The following is a 25,082-nucleotide window of genomic DNA, read 5'->3' on the forward strand; positions in this document are numbered from 1 at the left end:
CGAAATACTGACTATGTCGTTAAATTAACCGTAAATATTAAATTCATATGACATAAATGACAGGGTGATTATGAATGGAAATATTAGGGATGTTCAGATCGTGGCCAGTTTAAGCTGTCGATGATAGGAAATAGGGAAAAGTGTGACAAAATTCCGGGAAAACAGTAAGCTACTTGTCAGTCGGCTCCATTTGCCCAGACGCACAGAAGCATTTGATGTTTAATGCCGCCTCAACTCCAGTGTCGGTTAGAAAACCATTAGTTCCCAAAAGCGACGAAATTGTATTCTTACTGCTTCGGGCTGAAACGTTGCTCTGATTTTATCTTATACGCCTGCTGATGGTGATGAAACTAAACGCGTAACACAGATGTCGGAGAAGTTGCCGCAGCATCACGGCGCATTGCTCTGTGCAGTGCTAAATGGAGCAGTCAAGAGGAGAATACAATCGCATAATAACTTAAAGTAGGCCACATACACAATGTTCCTGAACTTGTGATTTGATAAATTATTAGTGTCACTTAAATTCTCCTCGTCAGAGTTTCGTCAATAAACTTCTCTTTATTCTGTAGTGATGTGAAATGTCCACCTGAAAACGAGTCTCTATTCACGAGCATTGCTCGCTCTTCGACGTTAATACTTAGTTGCAATATAAATCGATTTCCCTTTGACGTCTTTTCGAGTAGTCTCTGATTGCACTGAATCTCTTCAAACTGAATAACCTGTACTGCATTTTCTTGTGGATGTAGCTGTTTCCAGCCCGGGAGTGCAGGGCTGAGTGCCAAAACTCCTTACGCTCAGTAACTTTAATGATAGGCTACTCGTGTAAATTACCTTCGAACTTTTTCCTTCCGCAAAATGTTCTGTGTACTTACTTTCAAGCGTGTCGTAATTTCCAGACAAGGCGTTTGCTTTTACTTTCCACGGAATGTCGAAGCTCGGTAAATAGTGTTCTTCTTTTTTATGTGAAGGAGATCTCTGGTTCACATCTCGATCCGGAATCCGGCTATCCTGAGATTTTCGTGGATTACAGACAAGTGCTGAGATAGTATGTTCAATTTTATCACGACTTTTTCCTTCCACATAATTTACAATTCATTGGCTCCGATTATTAATCGTGCTATGTCTTCAAATAAATACATTATTACATTTTCCCCGCTGTCTCTTTCTGCTTCTTGCTTGTTACATCTTTTTTACTTTAAAGTTTTCGGTTTATTTTTTTATCTTTCTATTATTTTTCCATAATTCCTTATTCTCTGTTGTCTCTGTCTTCATTTATGTGTTCGTTATGCCTTGACGGTAAATTATTGTTCCTTGCATCTCATTTCATTCACCACTCATTTGCTTTTATTTGTACACTACAATAAGTTTGTAATTGTAGAACGTAAGACTGCCTGTAAAACAGACGAGCTCTCTAGCTGAGTGTGCTGCCTACTGCACTTCACAATACATTTACGCTTTTATTGTCTCCTGACTTCATTAGTAGTTCAATTTAATTGGCTTATTCATTCCGAATTCTGCAAACGAAATCTCGTTCTAGCCGTATCTTTGTGAGACTGTCTAACAATACATTTAAAGTTTCTGAATGCGTCCAACGTATAGAGATTATTGCGACAACCGCTTCACTATCGTTGTACAGAGTACAGGCGCTTTGAAATCGCATCAGCTGCTTCATTTGTATTGTAGCTTTTGCTTTAAATCTCATTTTTTTCGTATAATGCTGATTTGAGAGAATTTTAATTCAGATTTTTTTCCCCCGAGACGCTCGTCCGTTCGAGTCGACTCATAGCTCACAAGTTCGCTTCATTCCTGCGCCATGTACAAAATTTACTGTATGTACTTTTTATGTATCTGCCTTGCAAAGCGTTTATATCATTGAAGCGTGAAAGTTGATTAATTAACTAGAAGAGAAACGTTGAGCTGCTTTTGCTATTTCTTGATTAATTTATAAAAACGTTATCAACCGTATGACTTATCGAGCAATGAAAGGTAGTAGTTACGTAAGATTTGAGGTTTTCACAGCGATGAGTATGAAGATTTCTGTCTTCTGGGTTGTTGCGCCGTGTAGTCTGGTCGATGTTAGCCAAGGAGGCAGTATGACCTCTGAAACATCGACTAGACTACACAGCGCAACAACCCAGAAGACAGAAATCTTCATCGCCCTGATGACGGAGGCAGTATGACCTCTGAAACGTTGGTAAACATCGACCAGACTACACGGCGCAATAACCCAGAAGACAGAAATCTTCATCGCCCTGATGACGGAGGCAGTATGACCTCTGAAACATCGACCAGACTACACAGCGCAACAACCCAGAAGACAGAAATCTTCATAGTAGTTACGTATTGTAAATTGTGAAGAATACAGAGCAAAACAGTGTTGGTCTATTTGCAGAATTTCCATGGAAATACTAAGGAAAATCACAATATTTTATTCAGGAAGATTTACCAGGTCATTCTTGCTATGATTCATTTTAGGGCAACGAATGTTTAATATATGACGCATTAAATGTGTGTTGCGTCTATGCAATACGAGAAGAATGCCTGTTATTTGTACTTAAAGATATGCAACTTTTATAACTTTTTTTGTTAAACTTAAAATAACGTTGTGTGTAGGTGTTCCATAAGTGCAGGGCCATAGAACTGCTGTTTGGCACTGTACGTACAAATGTAAAGAGGTCAAAGTTGTTTCAGATCATGTGTTTCCAATCTCTGTTGTTGGAGATTTTACCTACCGTTACGGTGCGCTGTTTGCATTCAGTTGTAAAATGTGACGGCGATGTAGCTGCTTTGTCATGGCATTTGAAGCAGATGTTCCAGAGGAGGTGAAAGCAGTAACGAAGGAGAAACAGAGAATACAGTAAACAGGAAGTGAGCAAAACCAGGACAATTGCGACGACTAATCATATTATTCATCTCTACATGGAGATCATCTTCCCTTTCATCCTCAATTTATCGAAATACAAGAAAAATATTTATATCTCTGCAGTCTGTTTTATCTACAATGAATGGGGCATCATGGCCAATGAGTAATATAAAATCCTGCAATGAACCCGCGATCTGCCCAGGCTCGTATTTGATACTGGTTTGCCGCATAAAGCGGAGAGTTATATGGAGCTGAACATCCATCAAACCAAGACACCTCATCGTCGTCTCATCATAAAACTTAACTACAAAGAGTGACTTGGATATAAAATGCTGGGTCGATACTCGTTCTTCGAGTCAATTAGGCAGTCACACGGAAGAAGTACGAGGTCCTTGGTCACGAGTTTATCTTTCACGCACGTATGTCTGTCAAAGAGAGAATCTTATAGGGAAGGAATGTCTGCGCGTGTTGTGTTCTTTGTCATAATATCACCGGCAGAGTTGGACGAAATACTGCAATGCATCATATAATTATGGTAACTTGGATGCCATATGTTACCCTAGCATAAGTTCTTCGCTTGGGTTTTTCTTAAAATGAAAACTGTACTGAAATAATGAAAACATTTGCCTTTTATAACGCCTGGTTAAACATTAACCTCTAAATTGACCCACGAAACTTAGCGCACTGGAAGAAACCTAGAATTAAATACAGACTCTAGAACTGAAAGAATGTGATATCACAAGTCTACTACTGTGGAACTTTATCGGTATATTAATTATAAACTGTTGGTGAACGACGAAATCTGCGGATACAGATCCCATTAAACAGGAAATGATCTAGATAGGTTGTCTTGATAGATGATCTAGCTTGGTTATTTGTTTTTTGTATTTATTTAGCGTTTTACATTTGTATTAGTGTTCTCCTATGTGGATTATTTGCTTTTATTAACATTTCTTCATTTATTTTTCTTTGTGTATAATATTGTTTCTATTTTGGGTTTGACTGTATTTGGCTGATATATTTAATACTGTACACGCATATGTTTAGTTAATCTGTTTTTGTAATATTTTTAATTATTATTTTATTATTATTGTATGTATTATCAGCGTTTGCCTGTTATTAGCTTCTTACTGTTGGCCAAAATTTAAATAAATGAATTCAATTGAATTTCCGATCGTAACATAAATGTAGGGATATACAATACACATTGATTTAGTTGACGTAAAATTGTTGATTGGTCGATGATTTTTAGCACAGGGCTAAAAAATGGGCACGTCGGTTTGTAATGTTGGATGAGAGATATGACAAGGCAAACTGGGAAGCTGTCTGCGAGATCAGTTCCACAGGAGGTCGATAATAGAGGAAAGAGGCTCCCCTCCCCACTCACCACAGGTTCCTCGGTCCACAGGCTTTTAACTCTTCAGACGTCCCGCGTAGTAGAACCACGAAAGAAAGAACCAATATGATTCTTGTGTGAACTAATACTGATGACAGTTTGTGGACTGTTGTCTTCTGGATCTTTAGTAAACAACTCTGAAATGTCTGTCAGTATCCATCAGACTAAACGGCGTAACATCCCAGAAGACGGCCATGTTCATACACGTCGCCATGAGAAAATAAGACTGACAGAAGTTGTACTATATATTTCCTGAATTATGAACCATTTTGGGTGTTAGCTTTTCCAGTGTTCAGGTGCGTGTCAGTGTTTGCAGGCTGGACAGACGCCCCGTGTGGAGTGCGGCCTCATAGAACGGCGAGGTAAACCACTACTGGATCTTCCTCGAGTCTCACTTCTTTTCGGCAGATCGCGTATAAATCTGTGCCACTCAAACACGTTTATATTAGCATATTTTAGATGTTTTTACGCCTTTCTTTGGACTCGAATTCATGACTCGCAGAAGTCTACGCTGCACATCATAAAACTGGTTCATTTATGCGGATCTCCGTTTAAAAGAACAATAAAAATGGCGACTCTCAAAAACAAATAATTACTCTGTAATTTAACGTACTTTATGCGCTTTTAAATTTTGTAAAGTAAGGGAAGACTTTTATTGCAAGAGATGGAATATACTTCAATGAGAGTAACAGAGATTCAAACACTGAAATACCAAGATATTTATATGAAATTTGGCCTTTCAAAGTTGCAGGATAGAGGTTTTTAATTCTTGCAAAAGTAAACGAAAGAGTACAAATGTAAATAAACAGTAACGCGAAATAAGGATTTTTTTTCGGGAACTGATTGGATTTCACTTTGACTAAAACCTGACTCTCTTAACTATGCGACTAAATTGACTAGATAAGTGCTAATCTAACTAAGCAAAGTAGGCTAAATAGTTAATAGGTATAACATAAATCCAAGGCAGCGACGCACTGACGTACGAGGGTCGCTCATTAAGTAATGCCCCACATTTTTTTCCTCAGAACATATTTATTCAAGATGGCTCAAATTTAGTGACAATATAAATCAATGTTTCCTTTACACATACTATTTTTCCACATAGTCCCCATCAACTTGTACGGTTTTACGCCAGCGTGGAACAAGTGCATGCATGCCTTGCCGGTACCAGCTCTTGTCCTGTGCACGTAGCCATGTCCTCACTGCTTGAATAACGCTCTCGTCATCTTCAAACCTTGTTCCGCGGATAGCATCTTTAAGTGGCCCAAAGAGATGGAGTCGGAGGGTGGATGGGGCAGCACCGTTCAACCAAATTTGGTGATTTCTTCCCGGGTTCTCGGACTTGTGTAAGGGCGTGCATTGTCATGCAGGAGCAAAATTTCTGCTGGATGCTTGTGAGGCCGAACTCGTCGGAAACGCTTCTTGAGGGTTTCTAGGGTCATAATGTACGCGTCTGAATTGATGGTCGCACCTCTTGGCATCACATCCACAAGAATGACCCCATCACTGTCCCAAAAGACAGTCATCATGACTTTTCCGGCGGAGGGAGTTGTCTTGAATTTCTTCTTTCTCTGTGATTGAGGATGATGCCACTCCATCGACTGCCTTTTTGTCTCCGGCTCAAAGTGGTGTATCCAGGTTTCGTCACCTGTAATGATCCGGGACAGAAAGACCTCTCCCTCAGCATCAAAACGCTCCAACAATTCAGAAGAAATCGTTTTCCTTTGAATCCTGTGGTCTGCTGTGAGACTTCGTGGAACCCATCTTGCGCACACCTTCGAATATGCGAGAGCCTGGATAATTGCAATCACACTTCCATTGCTGACTGAAAGCTGTTGGGCCAATTGTCGAGTTGTGATGCGCCGATCCTCACGAATAATGGCATCCGCGCGGTTCAACATGTCTGGAGTGGTGGCTGTGGCAGGACGCCCAGAGCGCGGCAGATCACGGAGCTCGGTTTCTTCACTTCCTGAAGCTTTAACTCTCTTAGCCCAGCGACCAACGGTGCTCCTATCGACTGCACAGCTTCCATACACAGCACACAAACGTTTATGAATGTTCACCACAGTTTCTTTTTCAGCAAAAAAGAATTCAATTACAGCTCGTTGCTTGTAACGAGAGTCGTTCACAGACGCCATTTTAACAGTTCACTACAGCTCCGCTATCGGTTTGAATCATTTGAAACTCCGTACACGAACGCGGGAAACATCAAATCTCAAGCATGTAAAAGTGCACTTTTCTATCTTCATTATTGGCTGAGAAAAAAAATGTGGGGCATTACTTAATGAGCGACCCTCGTACATGCACAGGTTATAGAATGTTTCTAACTTTACTAGCCATGTGTTTTAACAGAAATAGCAGTATGATAATTTCCAATTTACTTTCGACTACGTATTTATGAGAATGTTGTGTGTTGCAACCCCCCCGGAAACAGAGGCCGTGTGTCGGTGAACCTGAGACCAAGGACGCTTATCCCGTGCCGGAAATAGTACTGCTGTTGACAATCTGTTTCTGTCATGTTTTGTTCTAGTCATAGACAGACGGAACACAGTGCAAGTGGGTGCTTAACGGGAAACCGTGTTGCCGTCTTTTCAGAATCTTTCATTTTAGAAACTACTACACGGATTTCGATTAAATTTGGGTTTTGAAGTTTACGCTACATAGTTATCTCAGTATAGTGACTGGCTACAGACTGGACGACCGGGGTTCGATCCCCGACGGGGGCAGAGTATTTTTCCTCTAGCCTCTGCGTCCAGACCGGTTCTGGGTCCCACCCAGCCTCCTATGCAATAGGTATCGGGATCCTTTCCCTGGGGTAAAACGCGGCTGGGGCGTGTTGCTGGCCAATCACCGCCATTTAGTGCCGAGAGGAAATGATAAGACAGCATTAAGATGGATCTTAAGTAGACAGATTATGAAGATGGGTTGTGGATGTAACTTATTCGTGTTCAATGATGGACTTCAGTGTCAGTGGTGTTGAAACTTTGGGTTCAGTTACACAAAGCTGTTGTTATTATCATAAAATTGATATTTTTGTATTCTTATTGCAGTAGTGGTAATAGTAGTAAGAATTTAAAGATGTGATGATATGTGAATACGAGTTAAGACCCTCACTTAAAGGCCTTTTTTTACTCTTTATTAAAAGTAAAAGGGTAACCATTTTTCCTTCAAAACCACTTTTTGAGAGCTTATCATGTGTCTGCCCGCTCATTCAAACACGTGTGATATTATTGTGGACATTAGTTACAAATCAGGTGCAATAACAACAAATCAACCTGCTCAGTCTTTGTCCTTGATTTGTTTACTGTAGCAAAAGCAGAAATTATAAAATTTCTCGCTGGAAATTGTGACCTATAAATTGGATAATCTTTTTCCTTCTAGGTGTGGACCCTGACAGTGATGAGGAGGCTGAGGAGGCAGACCCTGGGTTGGGCAACACAGGCAACGCAGAAGACGCAGAGGATAAGGCTGGGAACAAAATTCGACAAATTGTTGCATCATCGCCTGGCCCTCTGCTGGCCCAGACGTAAGCATCTCAATCTGGTAAACTTCAAATGGAGCTCTATTTGCTAAGCAATATCCTACTTTTAGTCTTCTATGTATGTCAGTAATCAGTACACAGTTATCTAATCTGATAAATAAAATGCCAGTCTTCATTAAGTCGAACAGTACTGTATGTAAGCTGTTCGGAAGCATGAAGATTGGTAGGGTGAGCAACCGGCAGCAGTCACAGGGCAGGATTGACTGCAAGTACTGGCTATGATCATTTAACATCAGGGTTGTGTTTCTGGAAAACCAGCGTCAAAAGAAACATTGAGTAATCATTGCCAGTAGTAAATAGTAGAACCTGTACTGATTTATGGATTAAATGCATGGCCGGCTGGTAGTTAAAGCTGATTCTTTTAACTATCAATTTAGTGCCTTGCCTTTCTAATTTTGTCTTTTCCCTTAGTTTTCTTACATTATTTTTTAAAGTTTGTCCTGCTACGTGCCATACAGGCGCTTGGGGTAAGTGGTCAGCATCACGCCCCGGCCGGCTTTACCCCCGAGAAAGGACCCCGGTACCCATTGTAGAGGAGGCTGGGTGGGCCCCAGAGCCGGTCTGGACGCAGAGGCTAGAGGAAAAATCCTCTGCCCCCGCCGGGGATCGAACCCCAGTCTTCCTGCCCGTAGCTAGTCACTATACTGACTGAGCTATCACGGCTCATACATTATTTTTACAAAATTAATTAAATTAGTTTGAGCTAGATTTCGCAAGGTGTTAACGAGATGTGACCAGGTATCCTGTTTAAGAAGAAACTCTGCCTCTTATAAGATACATATTTAGTTCACATATTTGTAAAAACCTGTATAAAATTAATAGCGTAAGACGAGGCTTGTAACAAATGCCCACTAGTGGGGCAAGTGTAATATGATGTAACTTGATACAAATATCACTCCTTTGTAAGTTGTTCATGGGATTTAGATATGGAGATTTTTGGGGCTATGGGCTAGGGCATCCATGATCATACCACTATATAATGTGTTTAGTTGAAGAAGTGTTATTAAATAAATCAATAGTCTGTCAATCTGATGAAATCCATTAATTGATTTACCAATCAGAGCTGTAGTTTTATCATTTCCTACTGCTCTTTATTACCAGTTGATAATTATCATCAATAACACGTGTATCTGATATGTTTTATGCTTCTTCAGGCATCATTACTTTGTTCGTATATGTTTAGCTGTCATTCTTGCATTCATTTACTTTCTTCCATTTTTCAGAGAAATTTCCTCTAGTCAGATGGATTTCTTCAGGATGCTGGATGAAAAGATAGAAAATGTATGTATATATATGTGTGTATGTATGCTGATGCAGTACTAATTTTTTTTTAATTGTTTCGTTTAAATCATCTACTGTCCAAAATGGCCATAAAAATTGATCACCATTGTATTTGACTCCTTTGAAGGGTGAAACTTCAGAGGTTTGAAAGTTGTTATAATTCTTTTGTAATTTATTTTATAAAATTAAAACTTGTATCAAAACAGTGTTCTGAAGAGCAAACCATTGTTGGTGAGTTTGCTGACTTTGTGTTGCCATGGATGTTTAAAGCTGCATATTGTTATTTTAAAACAAATACTAGTATCGCAGACTCCTTATGATAACATCGTGTATTATTATTATTATTAGTAGTAGTAGTAGTAGTAGTAGTTTTGTGCTGTTGTGTTACGTAGTAAAACATTTATTTTATTTCCCTCTAATTTTGGCATCTGGTGGCACGCTACTAGCCAGACTGAATTATTTACCACTGGTTAGATAGTAAAAAATGGGGTAATCTTCAGTGGAATTGTATGCATATAAAGAGTCAACATAATATGAATATATCAACCAGACTACACAGAGCAACAACCCAGAAGACAGAAATCTTTACACTGTTGATGTCTGTAATGTGACTGAGGTACTCATTGATACAAACAGTTTATCTATAGGGTTCTGTTTGCTTCAGTTCTTTACAAATGAACATTCTGCTTATCAGCTAGTTTCATCACAGTTGCTAGTCCTTAAAGATAACAATGTGAAATTGTATTAATGGAGAACGCTTTATAGGGTCCAGATTATGACTCTGCTAATGAAGAAGAGATTGCGCTTGAACGTTCTCGACTGTGTGCACTATTACGTGACTGGGAGACGGCGAGTACCAACAGTAGTCTTAACCGTTCAGCACCATCTACACCGGCCCATCGCAAACTACCATCTAAACCACAGGGTCCATTGCCAGCACCATACTACCATCTACACATGAATGGTGACCTTTTCCTTCAGCAACAGAATCAGCATCATCACCACCAGCTGCAGCTTCAGCAGCAGCACCAACACTTGCAGCAACAGTTCTTCCAGCAACACCTACAGTACCAGCAGCATGTCAGCAGAGGACAGTTTGTGGCACCCTCTTCCCCACAGATCGCACGTGTTACTCCGGTTATAAGAAACTATCAGCCTATGTCTCCTGTGCCAACACAACAACGTGCCAGCTCCATTGTGCAGTATCGGCAGTCGAGAGGGGCGTACACGGAGCTGGCGTGACAGTCATTGCACCCCTTCTCACATAGGATTCTCTAATCTCAGGACTTGGCTGTTGGAAGTAACTGTGATTGTCGTAGTCTGATTGACTGATATAAGACAGCTAAGGTGTTCATATTTCAGAAGTGGTGAAGATGCATAAACTATAATGATGTTAGCTGACTGTACCACAACCCTCTCTTGCCATGTCTTGGCAGTATATTTGTGCACTTCATCTGTTCCATCCCATATTTATTCAGATTTGATCAAAATTGTAACTCCTGTTATATTACAGTTAAATCAGTGTTTAAAGTGAAGTTTGCATACCAGAGTAAGCAAAATTAACAGTAAGATCAATTATTACAAGCATTTTAAAACTGAAAACAGTTCATGACTATATGATATTAAGTGACGTTAAAATAAATAATATATATTACAATTCTCTTTGTTTTTTAAATGGGAAAAAATGGTTTATATAGCTGTAGTTTACGTATGCGTACTGGTACGGTATTTGTTGTACTTTCAACACTGATTAGATTCTCAGATATCCATAGTGCTAACATTAATTTGATATAGCATTTTATGGTATAGGCAACAAATGTTGATGTTCAGACAAACTTACTGCTTCAATTGTAAAGGAAATTTTTGCTCTGATATAGACAGTGAGTTATACCAAATGTGAGGAAGCTTTTCCAGCATAGTGCAGTGCCATAACAGATGAAAATCATACTAATTGAAATTTCAGGTTCCTTCTGTGACGAGTATGAACATGGCTGTATTTTGGGATGTTGCATTAGAAATTGACCAACTACAGATTATGTGACACAACATCCCAGAAAACATCTTCATTATCATGTGGGTACTAATATTGTACAGTCATTTTATTTAATATTTATATCCATGTTGCAAGACTTATCACTTTGGTTGCTTTTGACATACAAGAATGTATGGAAAATACAACATTTTTAGTTGTGTGCTGCATTTGGAAAACCGTAATTATTATTCTATTAGTAAATCTGTTAAGTTAATGCATATTCTCAAACTGAAATGTATGAAATAAATAATTGTAGCTGAACTATGGATTCACTGAGAGTGAAGTAACCTTTCCATGGATAATTGTATGTCTAACTGTGTATGTATATATGTGTATTCAAAGTGTTCCTGCTTCCAAACTATTGCTCTCAGTGGTTTTCAAACTCTGTTGAGGAATTCAGGGATTTGTCTTGACTTAATATGAATTTATCGGTGAACAAATTTTCAGATTAGTACAGATTCATACATAATTCAAGGTTGTGGGACCAGCTATCATGTACTGTATCAGAATCATATCCTTATGGTTTATACCAGACATATTTAACCCTTCCTATGCTACATATGAGATATTTTGTTTAGAAGCACTGTGCCTTCTGGTCTGTAATTGTTTGGTGTTAGTGAAGATCAGGGAAAGAATCATGTCCCACCAGCATCTTAAAAGTTGACGTCTGCTATCTATGACTTTTCAACAACAGAAATTATAAGTTATCATGTAAATATATTAAAAGAAGATTTATTTAATAAAGAACACCATGGGAATGTTTTTAACACTGAGCTGCATAGGATATATTTGTAATTGCATTTCTTCTAAGTGAATCCAGTTACAATGATTGATTTACAGATTATTTATTGTATGACACTTTTTTGACTGCATAGTTTATTTAAGACTGAATGATGAATTTGGATGTATGTGGAAGGAAGCTGTAAAAGCCTATTTAACGGTACCATTAAAGAATTTACCTGGAGGGAATGAGGGTAATTGTACACAACCTCAGTCAGTATAATATGTCTCTGGGCAGGCTGATCTTCGAATCCAGGAGTGTTAAACCACTTGTCCGTGATGTTCCATGGTAGAATAAGACTTGAGGTTTTCCTCGCACTAAAGCACAATGCCATGAATACATCAGGGGAGGGGGATGGTGTAAAGCTTCACACATTCTTATTAATACTAGACAGAGTTGCAGGGACATTTCCAAGTAAATTTTAGTTTCTTGAATGTTTCTTAGGTTATTTAATAACACAGTTTCATCTGTATAGTGTTGCACAAAATGGGAAGATCATAATGATTGTTGACTGGAAAGGATTTGGAAGGTTGTGGTCATGAAATATTTTAAGGTACTATACCTGAATGTACTAACAACCAAGAAAGACCTCAATCAGGAATAGTTCCTAGTCCAGCTGAGATTCTAACCAAGTATCTCCTGAATGCAAATCTAGAGCATTACTAGTGCAATTACCTGCTTGATCAGCAGGAGGAAGTTGAATAAGTTTGAAAGCCACTGATTTCTATCACTTCCATTGTAAACAATAGGTCCTGTGAAGTTACTTTTATTTTTTTAACAGGACACAAATATAATATGTATCTACTTCAATATGGAGGACAAATTGTCAGTAGCCTGTAAACACAGTGGGTTCACTGCAGTGAGGGTATATAACAGCTCCTATTTTCCTATTGTGTAATACAGACAAACAGGACAGTGCCATTGCTCTCGCCATGGTATAGTATGGCTTTTACATTTGGAGATTATAATAGTAACTGTATTTGTTAGTTACATCCAGTTGTGTTATAAGACTGTTCAAGATCTTTCCCTATAAATATGTGCTTGTTTTAAATGTGTAAGAATGGTGTTCTCTGTTGTAATTTGCTTCAAGAAGTGTAGAGAAGAAGTCATAATGATATAACTTTTGAACAGAGAAATTCCACTTTCAATTCTCTGTGCAAAATTGTTGTTATTATCTAGGGATAAAAACAGCTTTGACATAATTTGAAACTGAGATTTAAGCAACTCAAAAAATAACAGATTCATATAACAGTTTGACAAGTACAAAAATATTAAAACTGCAGAGAGTAGCCTTTCATAAACGTTCACTAACATGTAAAGAAAATGTTGGCAAATCTAAGTTATATGTGATGTATCCCATACAGAAATAGTTATTGTCTTATTGTACATGTTGAAATATAAAAAAAGAACATTCTATAGAAATGTAATCATGGTCATATTGTTGCAAAATACACTAGTATTCTATAAGATTTTAAATAAAATATGTTTTCAGAAATGTTTTTATCTGTAATTCTGTCAGAAAAGTACTGTATTTGTATAGAAATTATTTGGAAGTACCCAAAAATCACACAGCTATCCTACCCAGTCTTAGGTGGCCTTTGTTAACATTGAATCTGATGTAAATTTTCATTAATCTAAAATTACATTATTACTGAGAAGAAATGGGACTCGCTCCAGTGAACTGTCAAATGTCTTATCCTTGTAACTGGAAATGATTAGTAAGCCTGTGTATGCATTCAAGTCTGCTTTATTTGTTGTCAGATTAATATTTTAATAGAAATTATCAGTTATAATAAACAATGTAAGTAGATTACATATTTTCCATATATACTATAAAAATACTTTCATTAATGAAAGTTAGATACATTTCACTTATGGAAGGCATTTTATGTTTTAAACGTTTGTTGAGTGGAGAATCAGAAGATATTTTGCATCCAAAGTTATAAAAAAATTGTTTCAAATTACAAAATCAAAATAGTCAATCATTACATGACATATGTATAATAACTTTGAATGTAAATTATTTGTAAGCGTGAAATTTATGCAATTATTTGTAATGTCTGAGGAGCTAAATCATCATCATATGTTTTGGCTAAGAGAGCATAATCCAAGAAGATTCCTTATCAAAACTGTGAATGTATTTTTTCCTTTGTGTGTGCTGTTTCCCCAGTCCATCTAGTTCCCTAATTTGATGACCTAAACTATACTAAAATGCAAATTGTATAATCATATAAATTTCTTAACACTCATTTTTGTTTGTATCCAGTACATTAATTTGCCTCAGATAAGAATATTCTCTTTTTCTGTGTCCATAAATTTTCTGCATATGGTATTTTAAAATAAGAAATTGACTATTTAAATGATGCATAAACATGCTGAATCATTTTTAAATGTAGTTTAATCTTTATTTCAGCAGACAAGAAGATCTAAGTTTTTGAACTCAAAATCAAGAAATGTATTAATTTATTTTCCTCCTATGAACTTTATTTTAAGTAATTGATGGATCATGGTCAGTTTTTGATACTTGATATTTCTCATCTTATCAAGGACTTCCATGGTTTGTGTGGAATTTAGGTTCTTTACCATGGAAGCCAGTCATTTGCTCTTATCCTAAGCCATTTGAAACCAGTCAGCCTCTTCACAACATATTTCTCTAACATCAACTTTAATATTATTCTTTCATCTACATTTAGTTTTCCCAAGTAGCTTTAAAGAAGTAATTAATTGATCTTAAAACTTTGCATACCGTGTAGTGTATTAGAATATAGAGTAAGCAAACCAACAACTATTAACACTATAATGGACACTATTGCCATACGCATTTCGACCTCAAGAGGTTATCATCAGTGGCATCAGGGAAATTAATACATTTAGTCAAATGGTTCAAACTGGATTGAGAATTTAAAATGAAAAGGGTATTTGACAAAATATTCAAAGTGACACTGTACTAGATGCTGTTATTCACAGGAGTAGAACTTGCCCGTGTTTGGTGGCTGTAGCTGGTCTCAGCGAGCTTGAGATTAGTTAGGTTAAGTAATCAAAATGCATTTAAACAGATCCTATTGTAAAGTCCATACAGGTAAACATTTGTCTGTTTCATTTCCTGTTGAGAATTGCTTAAATCAAGATGATATGTGTACCACCATTGCTTTTCAACTTTGTGTTGGAATATATCATTATGAAGTTCTGAAAAATTGAGGAATTGGAATGAATGTGACAAATCAGCTTCTGGTCTGTGTTCATGAGACAAAAACATCAGTGCCGTAAAGTAAAAGATAAAAACTGTATTAGGTGTTTGTAAGTTGGTCTAAAGGAAATAGAGAAAACTATGTTCTTGTGACATCAGTAGACTACTGGAAAATACATGAAGATGGATAATAAATCCTTTGAACTGTGGTAAAGTTCAAATATTTTGGAACAGCAGTTCCAAAGCACTAGGATCACTTCATGGGAGGATTGCAGCATACTGCCCTTAAGATTAGTATGGGCAAGATGAGAAATTTGTACAAAATTTTGGCTAGAGAGCATGAAGGGAAGAGATCACCCAGCAGACCTCGGCCTAAAGGGTGGAAATTATCAACATGAATCTTTAATGATGCCGGGTGGGATGGTGTAGACTAGAGCTTTCCAGCTCAAAATTGGACCGGATGCGAGCTTTTGTGAACACGGTATGAACTTTCTGGTTCCATAAAAGTTGGGTATTTCTTTACTACCTGACGTTCTGTCAGTTTCTTAAGAACGACATTCTTCCACGGAGTTACTTTTCATGTTTAGGGATTTTCTGACTAAAACCGGCATACAACCAGCCTTATGAAATGTTAACAATTATTACCTTTGAAGTAAGTTACTGAAGAGATGTATGTATGTATGAAGAGACATTTGTCCTATTACGTTGCCTGTCTGTCGTTACGCGCATAGAAATACAGTCTTTATAAATATGGCGTCAGTAGTTCTTAGGCAGTGTCTATTGCATTCACAATTGCTGAAAGTTCCGCCTGTAGCAGATTGTTCTTTATTTCGATGGGCTTCAAAGAAGGCAGGTCAGTTTTCGTACCGCGTAACGTAATTATTGTATTTGACATGTTCTTATATGCACTGTCTTCCCAACATTATGATCTTTTTTTTTCATTTCGCAGACTTATGCATGTGTGCTCTCACACTAAGGGAAAAATATGGAATGAGGGGAGGTTAGGAAGGAAGTACCGAGGATAATTTTTGGACTAAAGAGGAAATTATAGGATATTCGTTATTTGTACTCTTCACCAATTGTTAGGGTGGTTACATTAAGGTTGATACGGGCATGTGCACGGGTGGGGTAGATGAGAAATACAAAGAGTTTTAATGTTGAATCACAGCGATACGGCACGTCTTTGTTTCGGAAACGTAATGAAAAAGTATTTCGTGTATTCACATTGATTTGTTTACAGTCAGTGACGTTACAGTCCAACAATCTTAAAGACAGTAATTTATATGTCTCTGCATGCTTGAGGCAGTCTGAATGTAATGGACAGGAGACACTTCTTTTAAAAATGAAACATACAGGCAAATTAATCGTGTGCATACAGAAATACTGGGACATTTATGATTTATTCCATCAGAAGTACAATGATACTCAAATTCAGAAAGAACTATGGCAAAAAACTGCCATTGTATTAAACTAGTCAGGAAAGTTATTTGTACTGAACAGTATTGAGAGATATTTCTTCCATTATATCATTTGTTCAGAAACAACCAACATATGCCAAAGTGACAAAACCTGTTGACAAAGTAATAAGAACAGTGAAAAATGATTGCTGTCTTCTGAGTTATTGCGCCGTGTAGTCTGGTAGATTTCCACCAACGTTTCAGAGGTCATACTGCCTCCGTCATCAGGGCGATGACGAAGGCAGGGTTCAGATACTTGAAGGGAACTTTCCACCTTGCAGCTACCTTCTTCACTGAATTTTATTTAACTCTGTAGGTAGTTCCAGCAGGAACCGGAAGAGACATGGCCGACCCAAGCATCGAGGATGGAGAGTTCAAGATGGTAGTTTTGTTCAAGCTGGGACAATCTTAGCAACACAGCGTACATTGAGATTCCATCCTGGCTTAAATGTTGGATTTGGAAGGGATGGTACTTTGTTTGCTATTGAATCTGGAAAAGTAATGGTTACTTGTGAGAAAGTGGATCTAAATTGGGAACACGTCTGGGTCAAGAAGCATTATGAAGGAAGAAACAGTCAAACATTTTACAAGAAATATTTTAATGTTATACAAGAGCCTCAGCATACTCGTTTCAAGCTTATTGACAGTATATGAAAAGATTAGTTTAATCTGTAGTATGAAGATGTTTTTGTTAATATTATCAATAACTAGTGTGTGGATAATACTTGACATTTTTACACATGTGTATGACATGAATTTAATGAGTAAACAGTATCCATGTGCTTACCCTTTGTTGTGTATTTCACCTCCTGATTTATGCCAAAAATATAAATTTTCTTAACTTCTTCCATGATATGGATGTGGGGAATGTCAGCTTCCATCAAGACCTGCTATTCACAATAAATTGTAGGTCCCCTGGGCGTGATCATCATCATTCTGCTAACATTATCAGGGGCATGGAGAACCAACTTGTGCCCTAAGGCAGATAACTTTTTCAGCTTCCTTCCCTGTCCACAAAAAAATTAAAAGTGTAATGGGATGTAGTATTAACCGTATCAGATGCAACAGCACCATTATATCATGTTTATCTCATGAAATAAATTTTACAAAATCATGTTACAATTTGTTCAGTAGGAAATGGGTAGTAATATGTACAAAAACTTGAGAAATAAATATATTTTAAAATGAGAATTGAAGATTTGCTTTTCTTCCCTTTTGTTGCTAAGAAATTCTATGACTATATCGAAATAAATTTGTTGTGCAAAAAACAAGGCGTATTAGATGTTGTGATACATAACTGATCTGAAGATAATTTTTGAGACAGCATACTGAATGATTTTTCTCTTTTGTGATACTGTTCAGTGGGATACTGGACATTGTCAACATTGTGCAGGGATTTGAGTACAATGTTTTCTAGTTCTGACTCGCAAAAGAATCCTGAAAATGGATGTAATGTGTTTCTTCAATATGTTGGTATACAACCACAAGACTACATGTTACAACAACCTGGAAGACCACAATCTGAAGGTATGTTATTTTGAAGATTTCTGTCTTCTGGGTTGTCGCGCTGTGTAGTCTGGTCGATGTTTACCAATGTTTCAGAGGTCATACTCCCTGATGGCAGAGGCAGTATGACCTCTGAAACGTTGGTAAACATCGACCAGACTACACAGCGCAACAACCCAGAAGACAGAAATCTTCATACTCACCGCTGTGAAAACCTCAAATCTTACACTTATGTCATTTTATTACAATCATCAAATTCATCAAAATGTTTTGTCCTTCCATACTACATGTTTTTGTGAATTTTAAAACATCTTCAGAGGTCACACCACCTGTATAAGTTATTAAAAGTTTCTTATATTTGTTATATTCTAAAACATTATATTTTCATCTATTATATTTAGTGTCTAGCCTATATTTCACATAATATATAGTATTCCCCCATATAATTGTCAAAATTGAAGATTTCCATATCAATATTGATCCATTTCAGGTACTGAACGGTTAGATTTGCTATCCTGTCTTTCTTGCAACTAACTTGCACTCTGTGATCAGCTAGGAGGTTTTTGAATGTGAAATAAAAAAGAGGTAAGCTACTTTGTATAAGAATGGAAATGACCCAAGGTAGGGTTACATGTTCAACAGGGAAATGATAAGAGAGAATGTGTATCTAAGCTCAAGGTGGCCAGTTTGAACATTTATTATAGTATGAACTGCACTGTGTAAAAACTTGATCATTAAAATGGCCTACTTATGTAAATCATTCTTAAAATTCAAGCACTCGTGCTGCTGTAACTGCTGATAATCTGACCTCCCACCACTCCTAGCTATGTAACTCTTGAAATTTTCATTTATATATTTCTGACAGGGAATGGCCTTATGAGTAAGCTCCTGAAGAACGGATTACAGATCTAACACCTTTGTCAATTTCATTGAATATGTTGGTTAGAAAATGGATAGACCAAGAAGAGTACATGTGAGTAAATATACTGAAATTGTGATTGTGAGGATTGCGTATTTTGTTTTTATATATGCCGCTCTCCGATGACGAAACAGTATGTGGTGACGTTGGGAAAGGAAGCATGAGTTGTTACTTTGGTAGCGTGACGTTAGTGTTCGTAGACGTTGGGAAGCATAGCTTTTATATTTGCGTATGCTGAGCTGCAGTAGAAACAGCCATTCTAATTTCAGTATTGAATTGCACGTATTTTCTTAAATTATCCAAGGTATCTTGGAATTTTATTATACTCGTCCGAAAGGAGCAGAATCATTAGTCTGTAAAGAAGCATGCAATTTCGAAGGCGTCTTAGCTGTGTCAGCGTTAAACGCAGAGAATATATACGCTTGTGTCAACAAATAAAATTACGGCGATTAAGGTGGTCACAATATTCTTTTTATATTTTTAAGGATAGAAATGTGCAATGTGTTTTATGGAAAATGTGGCGTGCTTTGAGGTTATACCCGCCAATTGAATGCACTTTCAGGAATTCTTTTACGTTTTCAACAACAGGTGCCTATATTACATAAAGCAAGAAAACGAAGGAGTCGAAGCAGACATATGTGTGTATTGCATGTAATTTTGTGGGCTGAACAAAGATTGAGCTATTAAGTGCCTAGCTTGTGGGCGATATGTTAGTCGTAAGACTACTTGGCCTAAGATTTTGTTTTATTGTGTTGTTCATTACTTAACAAATGGTGAGGCATGCTGCAGTGGTGTGAAGCAACAATTTTTGATGAGATTAAAATAAATTTCAGATGCATGATTGAAATCATATATAAGAATCTTTTGTTTAGAACATGTTTGTGTCCTTGGATAATTGATAAAAGTTGTCATTTTTGCTGCATGGTGCATGTGTTACTTTGTGACTTGTGTCATCACTGTTGGAAGACTTAATTTCATAATAAATTTTTCTACATTATAGTCTGGACTGGAGTTTTGAGAGGACTCTTGTTTTGTCCTTGTAGTCATACTAATAAGTTGTGTTTGTTTCAGGTAACATGCTTCTGAAGGTCATTACAAAGTTTATAAATTTTTAAATCTTTCAGAATCACAAAAAGGAATTTCTATTTCAATTATGGCTTCCGTAACAAACGTTACTAGAGCAGGTCAAGCTGAAATCCTTCGTGCAGCTCAGAAAGATGACCAGATTACAGACACACTCAGTGACCTTGTTTCTGATATAATATACATGTTTGCTGGAAATAGGAGGTTTCTGAAAGCACGAAATTTGAGGGAAGCCATAGCAAAGTTTTTGTATTATGGATTCACAACTGTACCTGGTTTCCAAACACTAGGTGAAGAGTATACAGGAATGATTCAGATTGATAAAACAAGTAGGAATGTACCAAGCAAGATGCTAAGAATATCTATGATTATACTGAACTGTGGGGGGGAAATTTTGCTCCTTCATTTCCTCAGTAGATTGGAAAAACATCTCAAATTACCATCTAGTGACACACAGCTGCGACCAGAAATTCAAACAAAGTTGCTTTCATACATTGGTGTCATTAAGGGTTTGATTCCATATATTTATAGATTGCATAAAGGAATTTTTTATCTTAATGGCAATTATTATCACCTTGCCAAAAGACTGACTGGAATCAAGCATATTTTGGTACGGCAGTGGTTAAAAGCTGGAATACAACATAGTGGTTTCAAGATTTTGGGTGTTATTTCTTTATCATATCTCCTACTGCTTGCTCTCCATACTTGTATCATGTGGTGGAAATTACAACATACTTCTGCAAATATGTTTGCTGTGCAAGATCTCGAGTTGAAAGATTCTGCAATATCTGGCTCAAAGGAGCGTTGTGCCCTGTGTTTGGAGGATAGGAAACACACTACAGTAACACCTTGTGGTCACCTCTTTTGTTGGAATTGCATCTTAGAGTGGGTGCAAACGCAACAAATGTGCCCACTGTGTCGAGAGAGAGTGTTGCCATCCCGTGTTGTTTTACTTCAGAACTATGAGCCTACACATGGATTAAGGAAGGTATTTTAAATGATGTATCCATGTGTGATGTAATTAAAGCTGAATAAATGGACTTGACTGTGATGAACATGATAATTTATCTGAATTGTGAAGACCTTGAACTATTAAGATGGCATAAGTTAACAGCATATAATTGAAAAAATATATATATATGCAGATGTAAAGAGGTGTTTTGGATTATAAAATTAAGTACCTATACCAAAGACATTTTTTACAGTGAAAAATGCAAGGGATTGTGAAGGTTTGTGAATCTGTGTAAGACAAATTAAATTCCCAAATTTATTTAATACATTTCTAAATAAAACAGTTGGAAGAACTTTATTAAAAATATGCCCGTTGCTTTTGTCAGTTCTGTTCTGTGTGTGTATATTGTGTTTATTGATGAAAATGCTTATATTTGTTCATCTTGTATTTGTTGGAAAGCTTTCTTTTATTTATTGGTGATGTGCACCTATCACCTTGTTGGTGTGGAGTCTTATTTGGAACAAAACATACTTGATGTGTTTTGACGTAAATACGTCTATACGGAAGGGTCATTCGGCAAAAAAGCGTAACGAAGATAGAATATCACAAGTACTTTTCTTATATAAGAATTATTACATTACATTACAGAGACGTATTTACGCCAGATTCTCCGGAACCGTGGTTCCACTGTCAACGTTTTATATGCGTCGCTACATTCGTCATGTTTTTCTTTATTTTTTATGATGTAACCTGCTTACACGTGTTACGTCGTAGTTAGTATTTTTATCTTACCTACTGAGGTAATACGTATATTAACTTGCTTGTTAAGATTTTGAATTCTTGGGTACGAAGCCTCTTGCATTTTTCATCGCACAATATTCCCCGCAAGGCTTCGTAAAGTTCTTCATGTGTTCTCTACATGGGTAATTTCCATGCTTCGAGAGTGCACATGAGTTCTTTATTTTGAAGTTGGTATATTGCATCCTGTTCCCGGAAGTGTTCGTATGGTTGCACGTGTTCCTTACTGGTGCGGTAGTTTTTTCGTGTCATAATGTCTGATGGAAATGAAAACTTTTCAGAATGTGGTAAGAAGAAAACGTCCATAGATTCGGTACATTTAAGCACACGAAGGGAATATAAGAAACGAGGTGGTGGAGGTGAAACAATGAAAGCTAGAAATGTGAAAGAAAATCAAGCAAATAATTTTGCAAATATCAACAAAGATGGCGTTTCAAACAACTGGAAAACCTTTAAGCAAAATCTTTTGCATTTAGAGAAGACCAGTCCTCTACAAGTAGAAAATAAAAGGGAACATGGACTTCATAAGAAGAAATCAGTGGATATTGGTAAGGTAACATCACAGTCGTCAGCTGATGGACACGTGAAAAAAAAGTTTACTGATTTGAGTAAAGAAAAAACAAAAGTTATTGCTCTGGACTGTGAAATGGTGGGCATTGATACTGGAAAGGACAATATGCTTGCAAGGGTGTCGTTGGTAAATAAGTATGGAAATTGTATATATGATAAGTATGTGTTGCCCTCTGAGCCAATCGTGGATTACAGAACTCGTGTCAGTGGCATTCGACCAAATGATTTGCATAATGGAGAACGTTTTGAGACTGTTCAGAAGGAAGTAGCAGAAATTTTACAAGGTCGGATTTTGGTTGGTCATGCGTTAAGAAATGACCTGAAAGTTCTCTTTCTAAGTCATCCAAGGAGAGCAATTCGGGATACATCTAGGTACAAACCCTTCCGAAAATTTGCAAATGGTCGTACACCAAGTTTGCGCAAACTAGCTGAAGAAGTCTTGGGTGTTAAAATACAGCAGGGTGAACATGATTCAGTGGTAGATGCAAGAACAGCATTGCAATTATATTTATTGTATAGAAAGGAGTGGGAGAAAGGTATTCATTCTAAATCCAATGTATAATGAATTAAGTGACTGCTTGTAAATTGATGTAATGAAATGTGCCTTTATTAGACAAATGTAAAATGGAGTTTCAGCTTGTACTTTATTTCATTGTAAAACAGTAAGTGTTTGTTATATTTTTTGTCAGTTTGACATGTCATGATGACTTAATTATTTGTGGTGAACCATTTGGAGGTTAAATAACCACATTTGTTTGCCTCCTGTTATGGTTTCTATGAATGTCACATTTATTAACATTGCACAATGTAGTCTGGTTCGCCTTGATGTTGGCAGCGGAGACCTCTGAACGTCAGTGTATTTCTCCCAGACTACATGGGGCAACAACCCAGAAGACAGCCATCTTTAGACTCATCGCCTTGAAAATGCAAACTTCAGACTGTATATGTTCTAAGTTTGATGCAAAATTACTATGTAAAATATGTTATTAATGCAGGTTTGGATTATGTAAAATTCATTGTGTATAGATTAAGGTATTGAAATGTGTTTGGAAGACATTGAATTTCACTATGTTATTCTCGTTATTCAAATAAGTATTTCAGGATGGAGTATCAGCAATTGCCAGTAAGACATACTTTTGAACATTTATTTTGTGCTTGCATGTTTTACCTTTTTTGATGACCTCCATAGTTACAATTATATGGTTTGTATGAATATGATTGGCTTCTATGATGTGCCATGTAGTCTAATATAAATTGGGTAAGGTACTGATCATCTTGATAATAAGGCAATAAGCACCTCTGAAACAGCCAGTTTCTGTTGAATTATGTGGCACATCGTCCCAAAAAATGGTCATCTTCATACTTTCTGATGCGAGAACTTGAAATCCTACATGGTTTGTAAGTACAATGACAGGTTCTTTCTCTGTTTTGTAAATTATTTTACATGGTATCCATTGTACTCATTATCAATACTAACATATTTGTGTTATAAATATATGGTTGAATGATGAAACTGTGAAACTTGAATGTAGAGCTAGAGGTTGCATGTATGGATTACAAATATAAATTATTATGGGTTTAATATTTGTTCTGAAGTGAGTGGTGCAGAGCCTTTCTTGGAAAAGTAATAGTTATTCAGGTGATCACTGAACTTGGAGATTCATAATGTTCACAAAACTCTGCCATTGGATCTATCTGAGCTACTGAATTCAGCCAACATCTTAATTTTTTTTATAAGATACATTTTAATGTTGTCCTCCCATCTGTGCTTAAATTTTCCAAATAATGTGTTTTGTTTTAAGTTTTCCAACAAACATTCTGTTACCATACAGTGAAGTCATGAAGCTCATTTAGTACTTCCAAGCACTGCTCATCTCAGATTGCACATAATTATTCTTATTTATCTCCATGTCCAGAGTAGCTTTGAGCACACTTGGGATTATACTCAATGTCCCAACCCAGAAAATCATGACATGATATTTGACTGGTTGGATAAGTAGTATTTGAAGCTTTTTCAATGAACAGCTATGCAAACATTTGTTGGGTGACAATCTTGAGTATTCATAGAACAAGGGATACTCAGAAGATAATTAAAAAAAAAAAAATTTACAAACCAGATGGAGATGGTTCATCCAGCGAGGCTTACTACATGAAATCAAGAAGAGGAGTAAAAGCTGGCAAGTAATAAAAAAGGGAATATGTATGAAGGTTAAAGAGAGAGTTTTTATTCATTGAACTATGTAAAATGGAAATAGAAGGCTCTCTAGATGTTCAAGTGTTTATTTAAACAGCATGTCTCAACATTAAACGTTTGTCGTACTGTGTTGGTTTTTGAATTTTTAAAACAATACAACAATTGAAGATTTCTGGGTTGTTTTGCTGTGTATTTTGGTCGATGTTTACCGTTTCAGAGGTCATACTGCCTCCATCATCAAGGATATGAATATATCGACCAGATTACACAGTGCAACAACCCAGAAGACAGAAATCTTCATACTCGCCAATGTGAAAACCTCAAATCTTACAATACAACAATTATTGGAGCAAAAGTTTGAAGAACAGCATTCCATTTTTTTTTTAAAAAAAACATTTTCATCAGTGCTACAATTTTTATAGTTTCTTCTGGTTGATTTGGAGACATGCAGGGTTATACCCTCCGTCTTTCCTATTGTTCTCTTTCATTCCAAAATATTTGAAATGGTATTGATTGTTGGTC

The 25,082-nt window shown here is 36.8% G+C and overlaps 4 protein-coding genes across 7 annotated transcripts in view; all 4 read left to right on the plus strand.

Moving 5' to 3' along the window:
- The window catches only part of LOC110831564 (target of wingless), a 76,517-nt gene extending 63,124 nt beyond the window's left edge, over window positions 1-13,393 (plus strand). The window contains exons 2-4 of the mRNA XM_022067718.2: window positions 7,641-7,785; window positions 9,024-9,081; window positions 9,847-13,393. Coding sequence (XP_021923410.2) covers window positions 7,641-7,785; window positions 9,024-9,081; window positions 9,847-10,323 — 680 coding nt within the window. The 3' untranslated portion in view covers window positions 10,324-13,393. The remainder of the gene's footprint in view (window positions 1-7,640; window positions 7,786-9,023; window positions 9,082-9,846) is intronic.
- A 2,386-nt stretch (window positions 13,394-15,779) lies between these two features.
- mRpL27 (mitochondrial ribosomal protein L27) lies at window positions 15,780-17,729 on the plus strand. The gene is made up of 2 exons (XM_022067725.2): window positions 15,780-15,934; window positions 16,855-17,729. Exons 1-2 carry the CDS (start codon window positions 15,832-15,834, stop codon window positions 17,190-17,192), a joined length of 441 nt encoding a protein of 146 aa, XP_021923417.1. The 5' UTR covers window positions 15,780-15,831; the 3' UTR covers window positions 17,193-17,729.
- A 1,269-nt stretch (window positions 17,730-18,998) lies between these two features.
- On the plus strand, window positions 18,999-21,198 carry Pex10 (peroxisomal biogenesis factor 10). 4 transcript variants are annotated; one of them, XM_087352444.1, is made up of 2 exons: window positions 18,999-19,017; window positions 20,035-21,198. In XM_087352444.1, exon 2 carries the CDS (start codon window positions 20,117-20,119, stop codon window positions 21,041-21,043), a length of 927 nt encoding a protein of 308 aa, XP_087208570.1. In that variant the 5' UTR covers window positions 18,999-19,017; window positions 20,035-20,116; the 3' UTR covers window positions 21,044-21,198. The 4 variants fall into 4 exon arrangements, with proteins under 4 accessions (XP_087208570.1, XP_021923376.2, XP_087208565.1 ...); XM_022067684.2 differs by lacking the exon at window positions 18,999-19,017 and adding an exon at window positions 19,098-19,601; XM_087352439.1 differs by lacking the exon at window positions 18,999-19,017 and adding an exon at window positions 19,098-19,417.
- A 469-nt stretch (window positions 21,199-21,667) lies between these two features.
- On the plus strand, window positions 21,668-24,690 carry LOC110831551 (RNA exonuclease 4). The gene has a single exon (XM_087352454.1). The coding sequence runs from the start codon at window positions 22,050-22,052 to the stop codon at window positions 22,926-22,928; it is 879 nt and encodes a 292-aa protein (XP_087208580.1). The 5' UTR covers window positions 21,668-22,049; the 3' UTR covers window positions 22,929-24,690.
- The last annotated feature ends 392 nt before the right edge of the window (window positions 24,691-25,082 follow it).

Source organism: Zootermopsis nevadensis, unplaced genomic scaffold (assembly GCF_977971745.1).
Source record: "Zootermopsis nevadensis isolate Lab colony 2312 unplaced genomic scaffold, Znev_1.0 Znev_ptg000002l, whole genome shotgun sequence".
NCBI classification, from domain to species: Eukaryota; Metazoa; Arthropoda; class Insecta; order Blattodea; family Termopsidae; genus Zootermopsis; species Zootermopsis nevadensis.

Excerpts from the sequence above, each read along its gene's own strand:
- mRpL27 (XM_022067725.2), top strand. The coding sequence starts at position 15,832 with ATGGCGTCAGTAGTTCTTAGGCAGTGTCTATTGCATTCACAATTGCTG. Across the intron at positions 15,935-16,854 it reads ATGGGCTTCAAAGAAGGCAG|GTAGTTCCAGCAGGAACCGG; the intron begins GTCAGTTTTCGT and ends TTAACTCTGTAG.
- LOC110831551 (XM_087352454.1), top strand. The coding sequence starts at position 22,050 with ATGTCTGATGGAAATGAAAACTTTTCAGAATGTGGTAAGAAGAAAACG.
- Pex10 (XM_087352444.1), top strand. The coding sequence starts at position 20,117 with ATGGCTTCCGTAACAAACGTTACTAGAGCAGGTCAAGCTGAAATCCTT.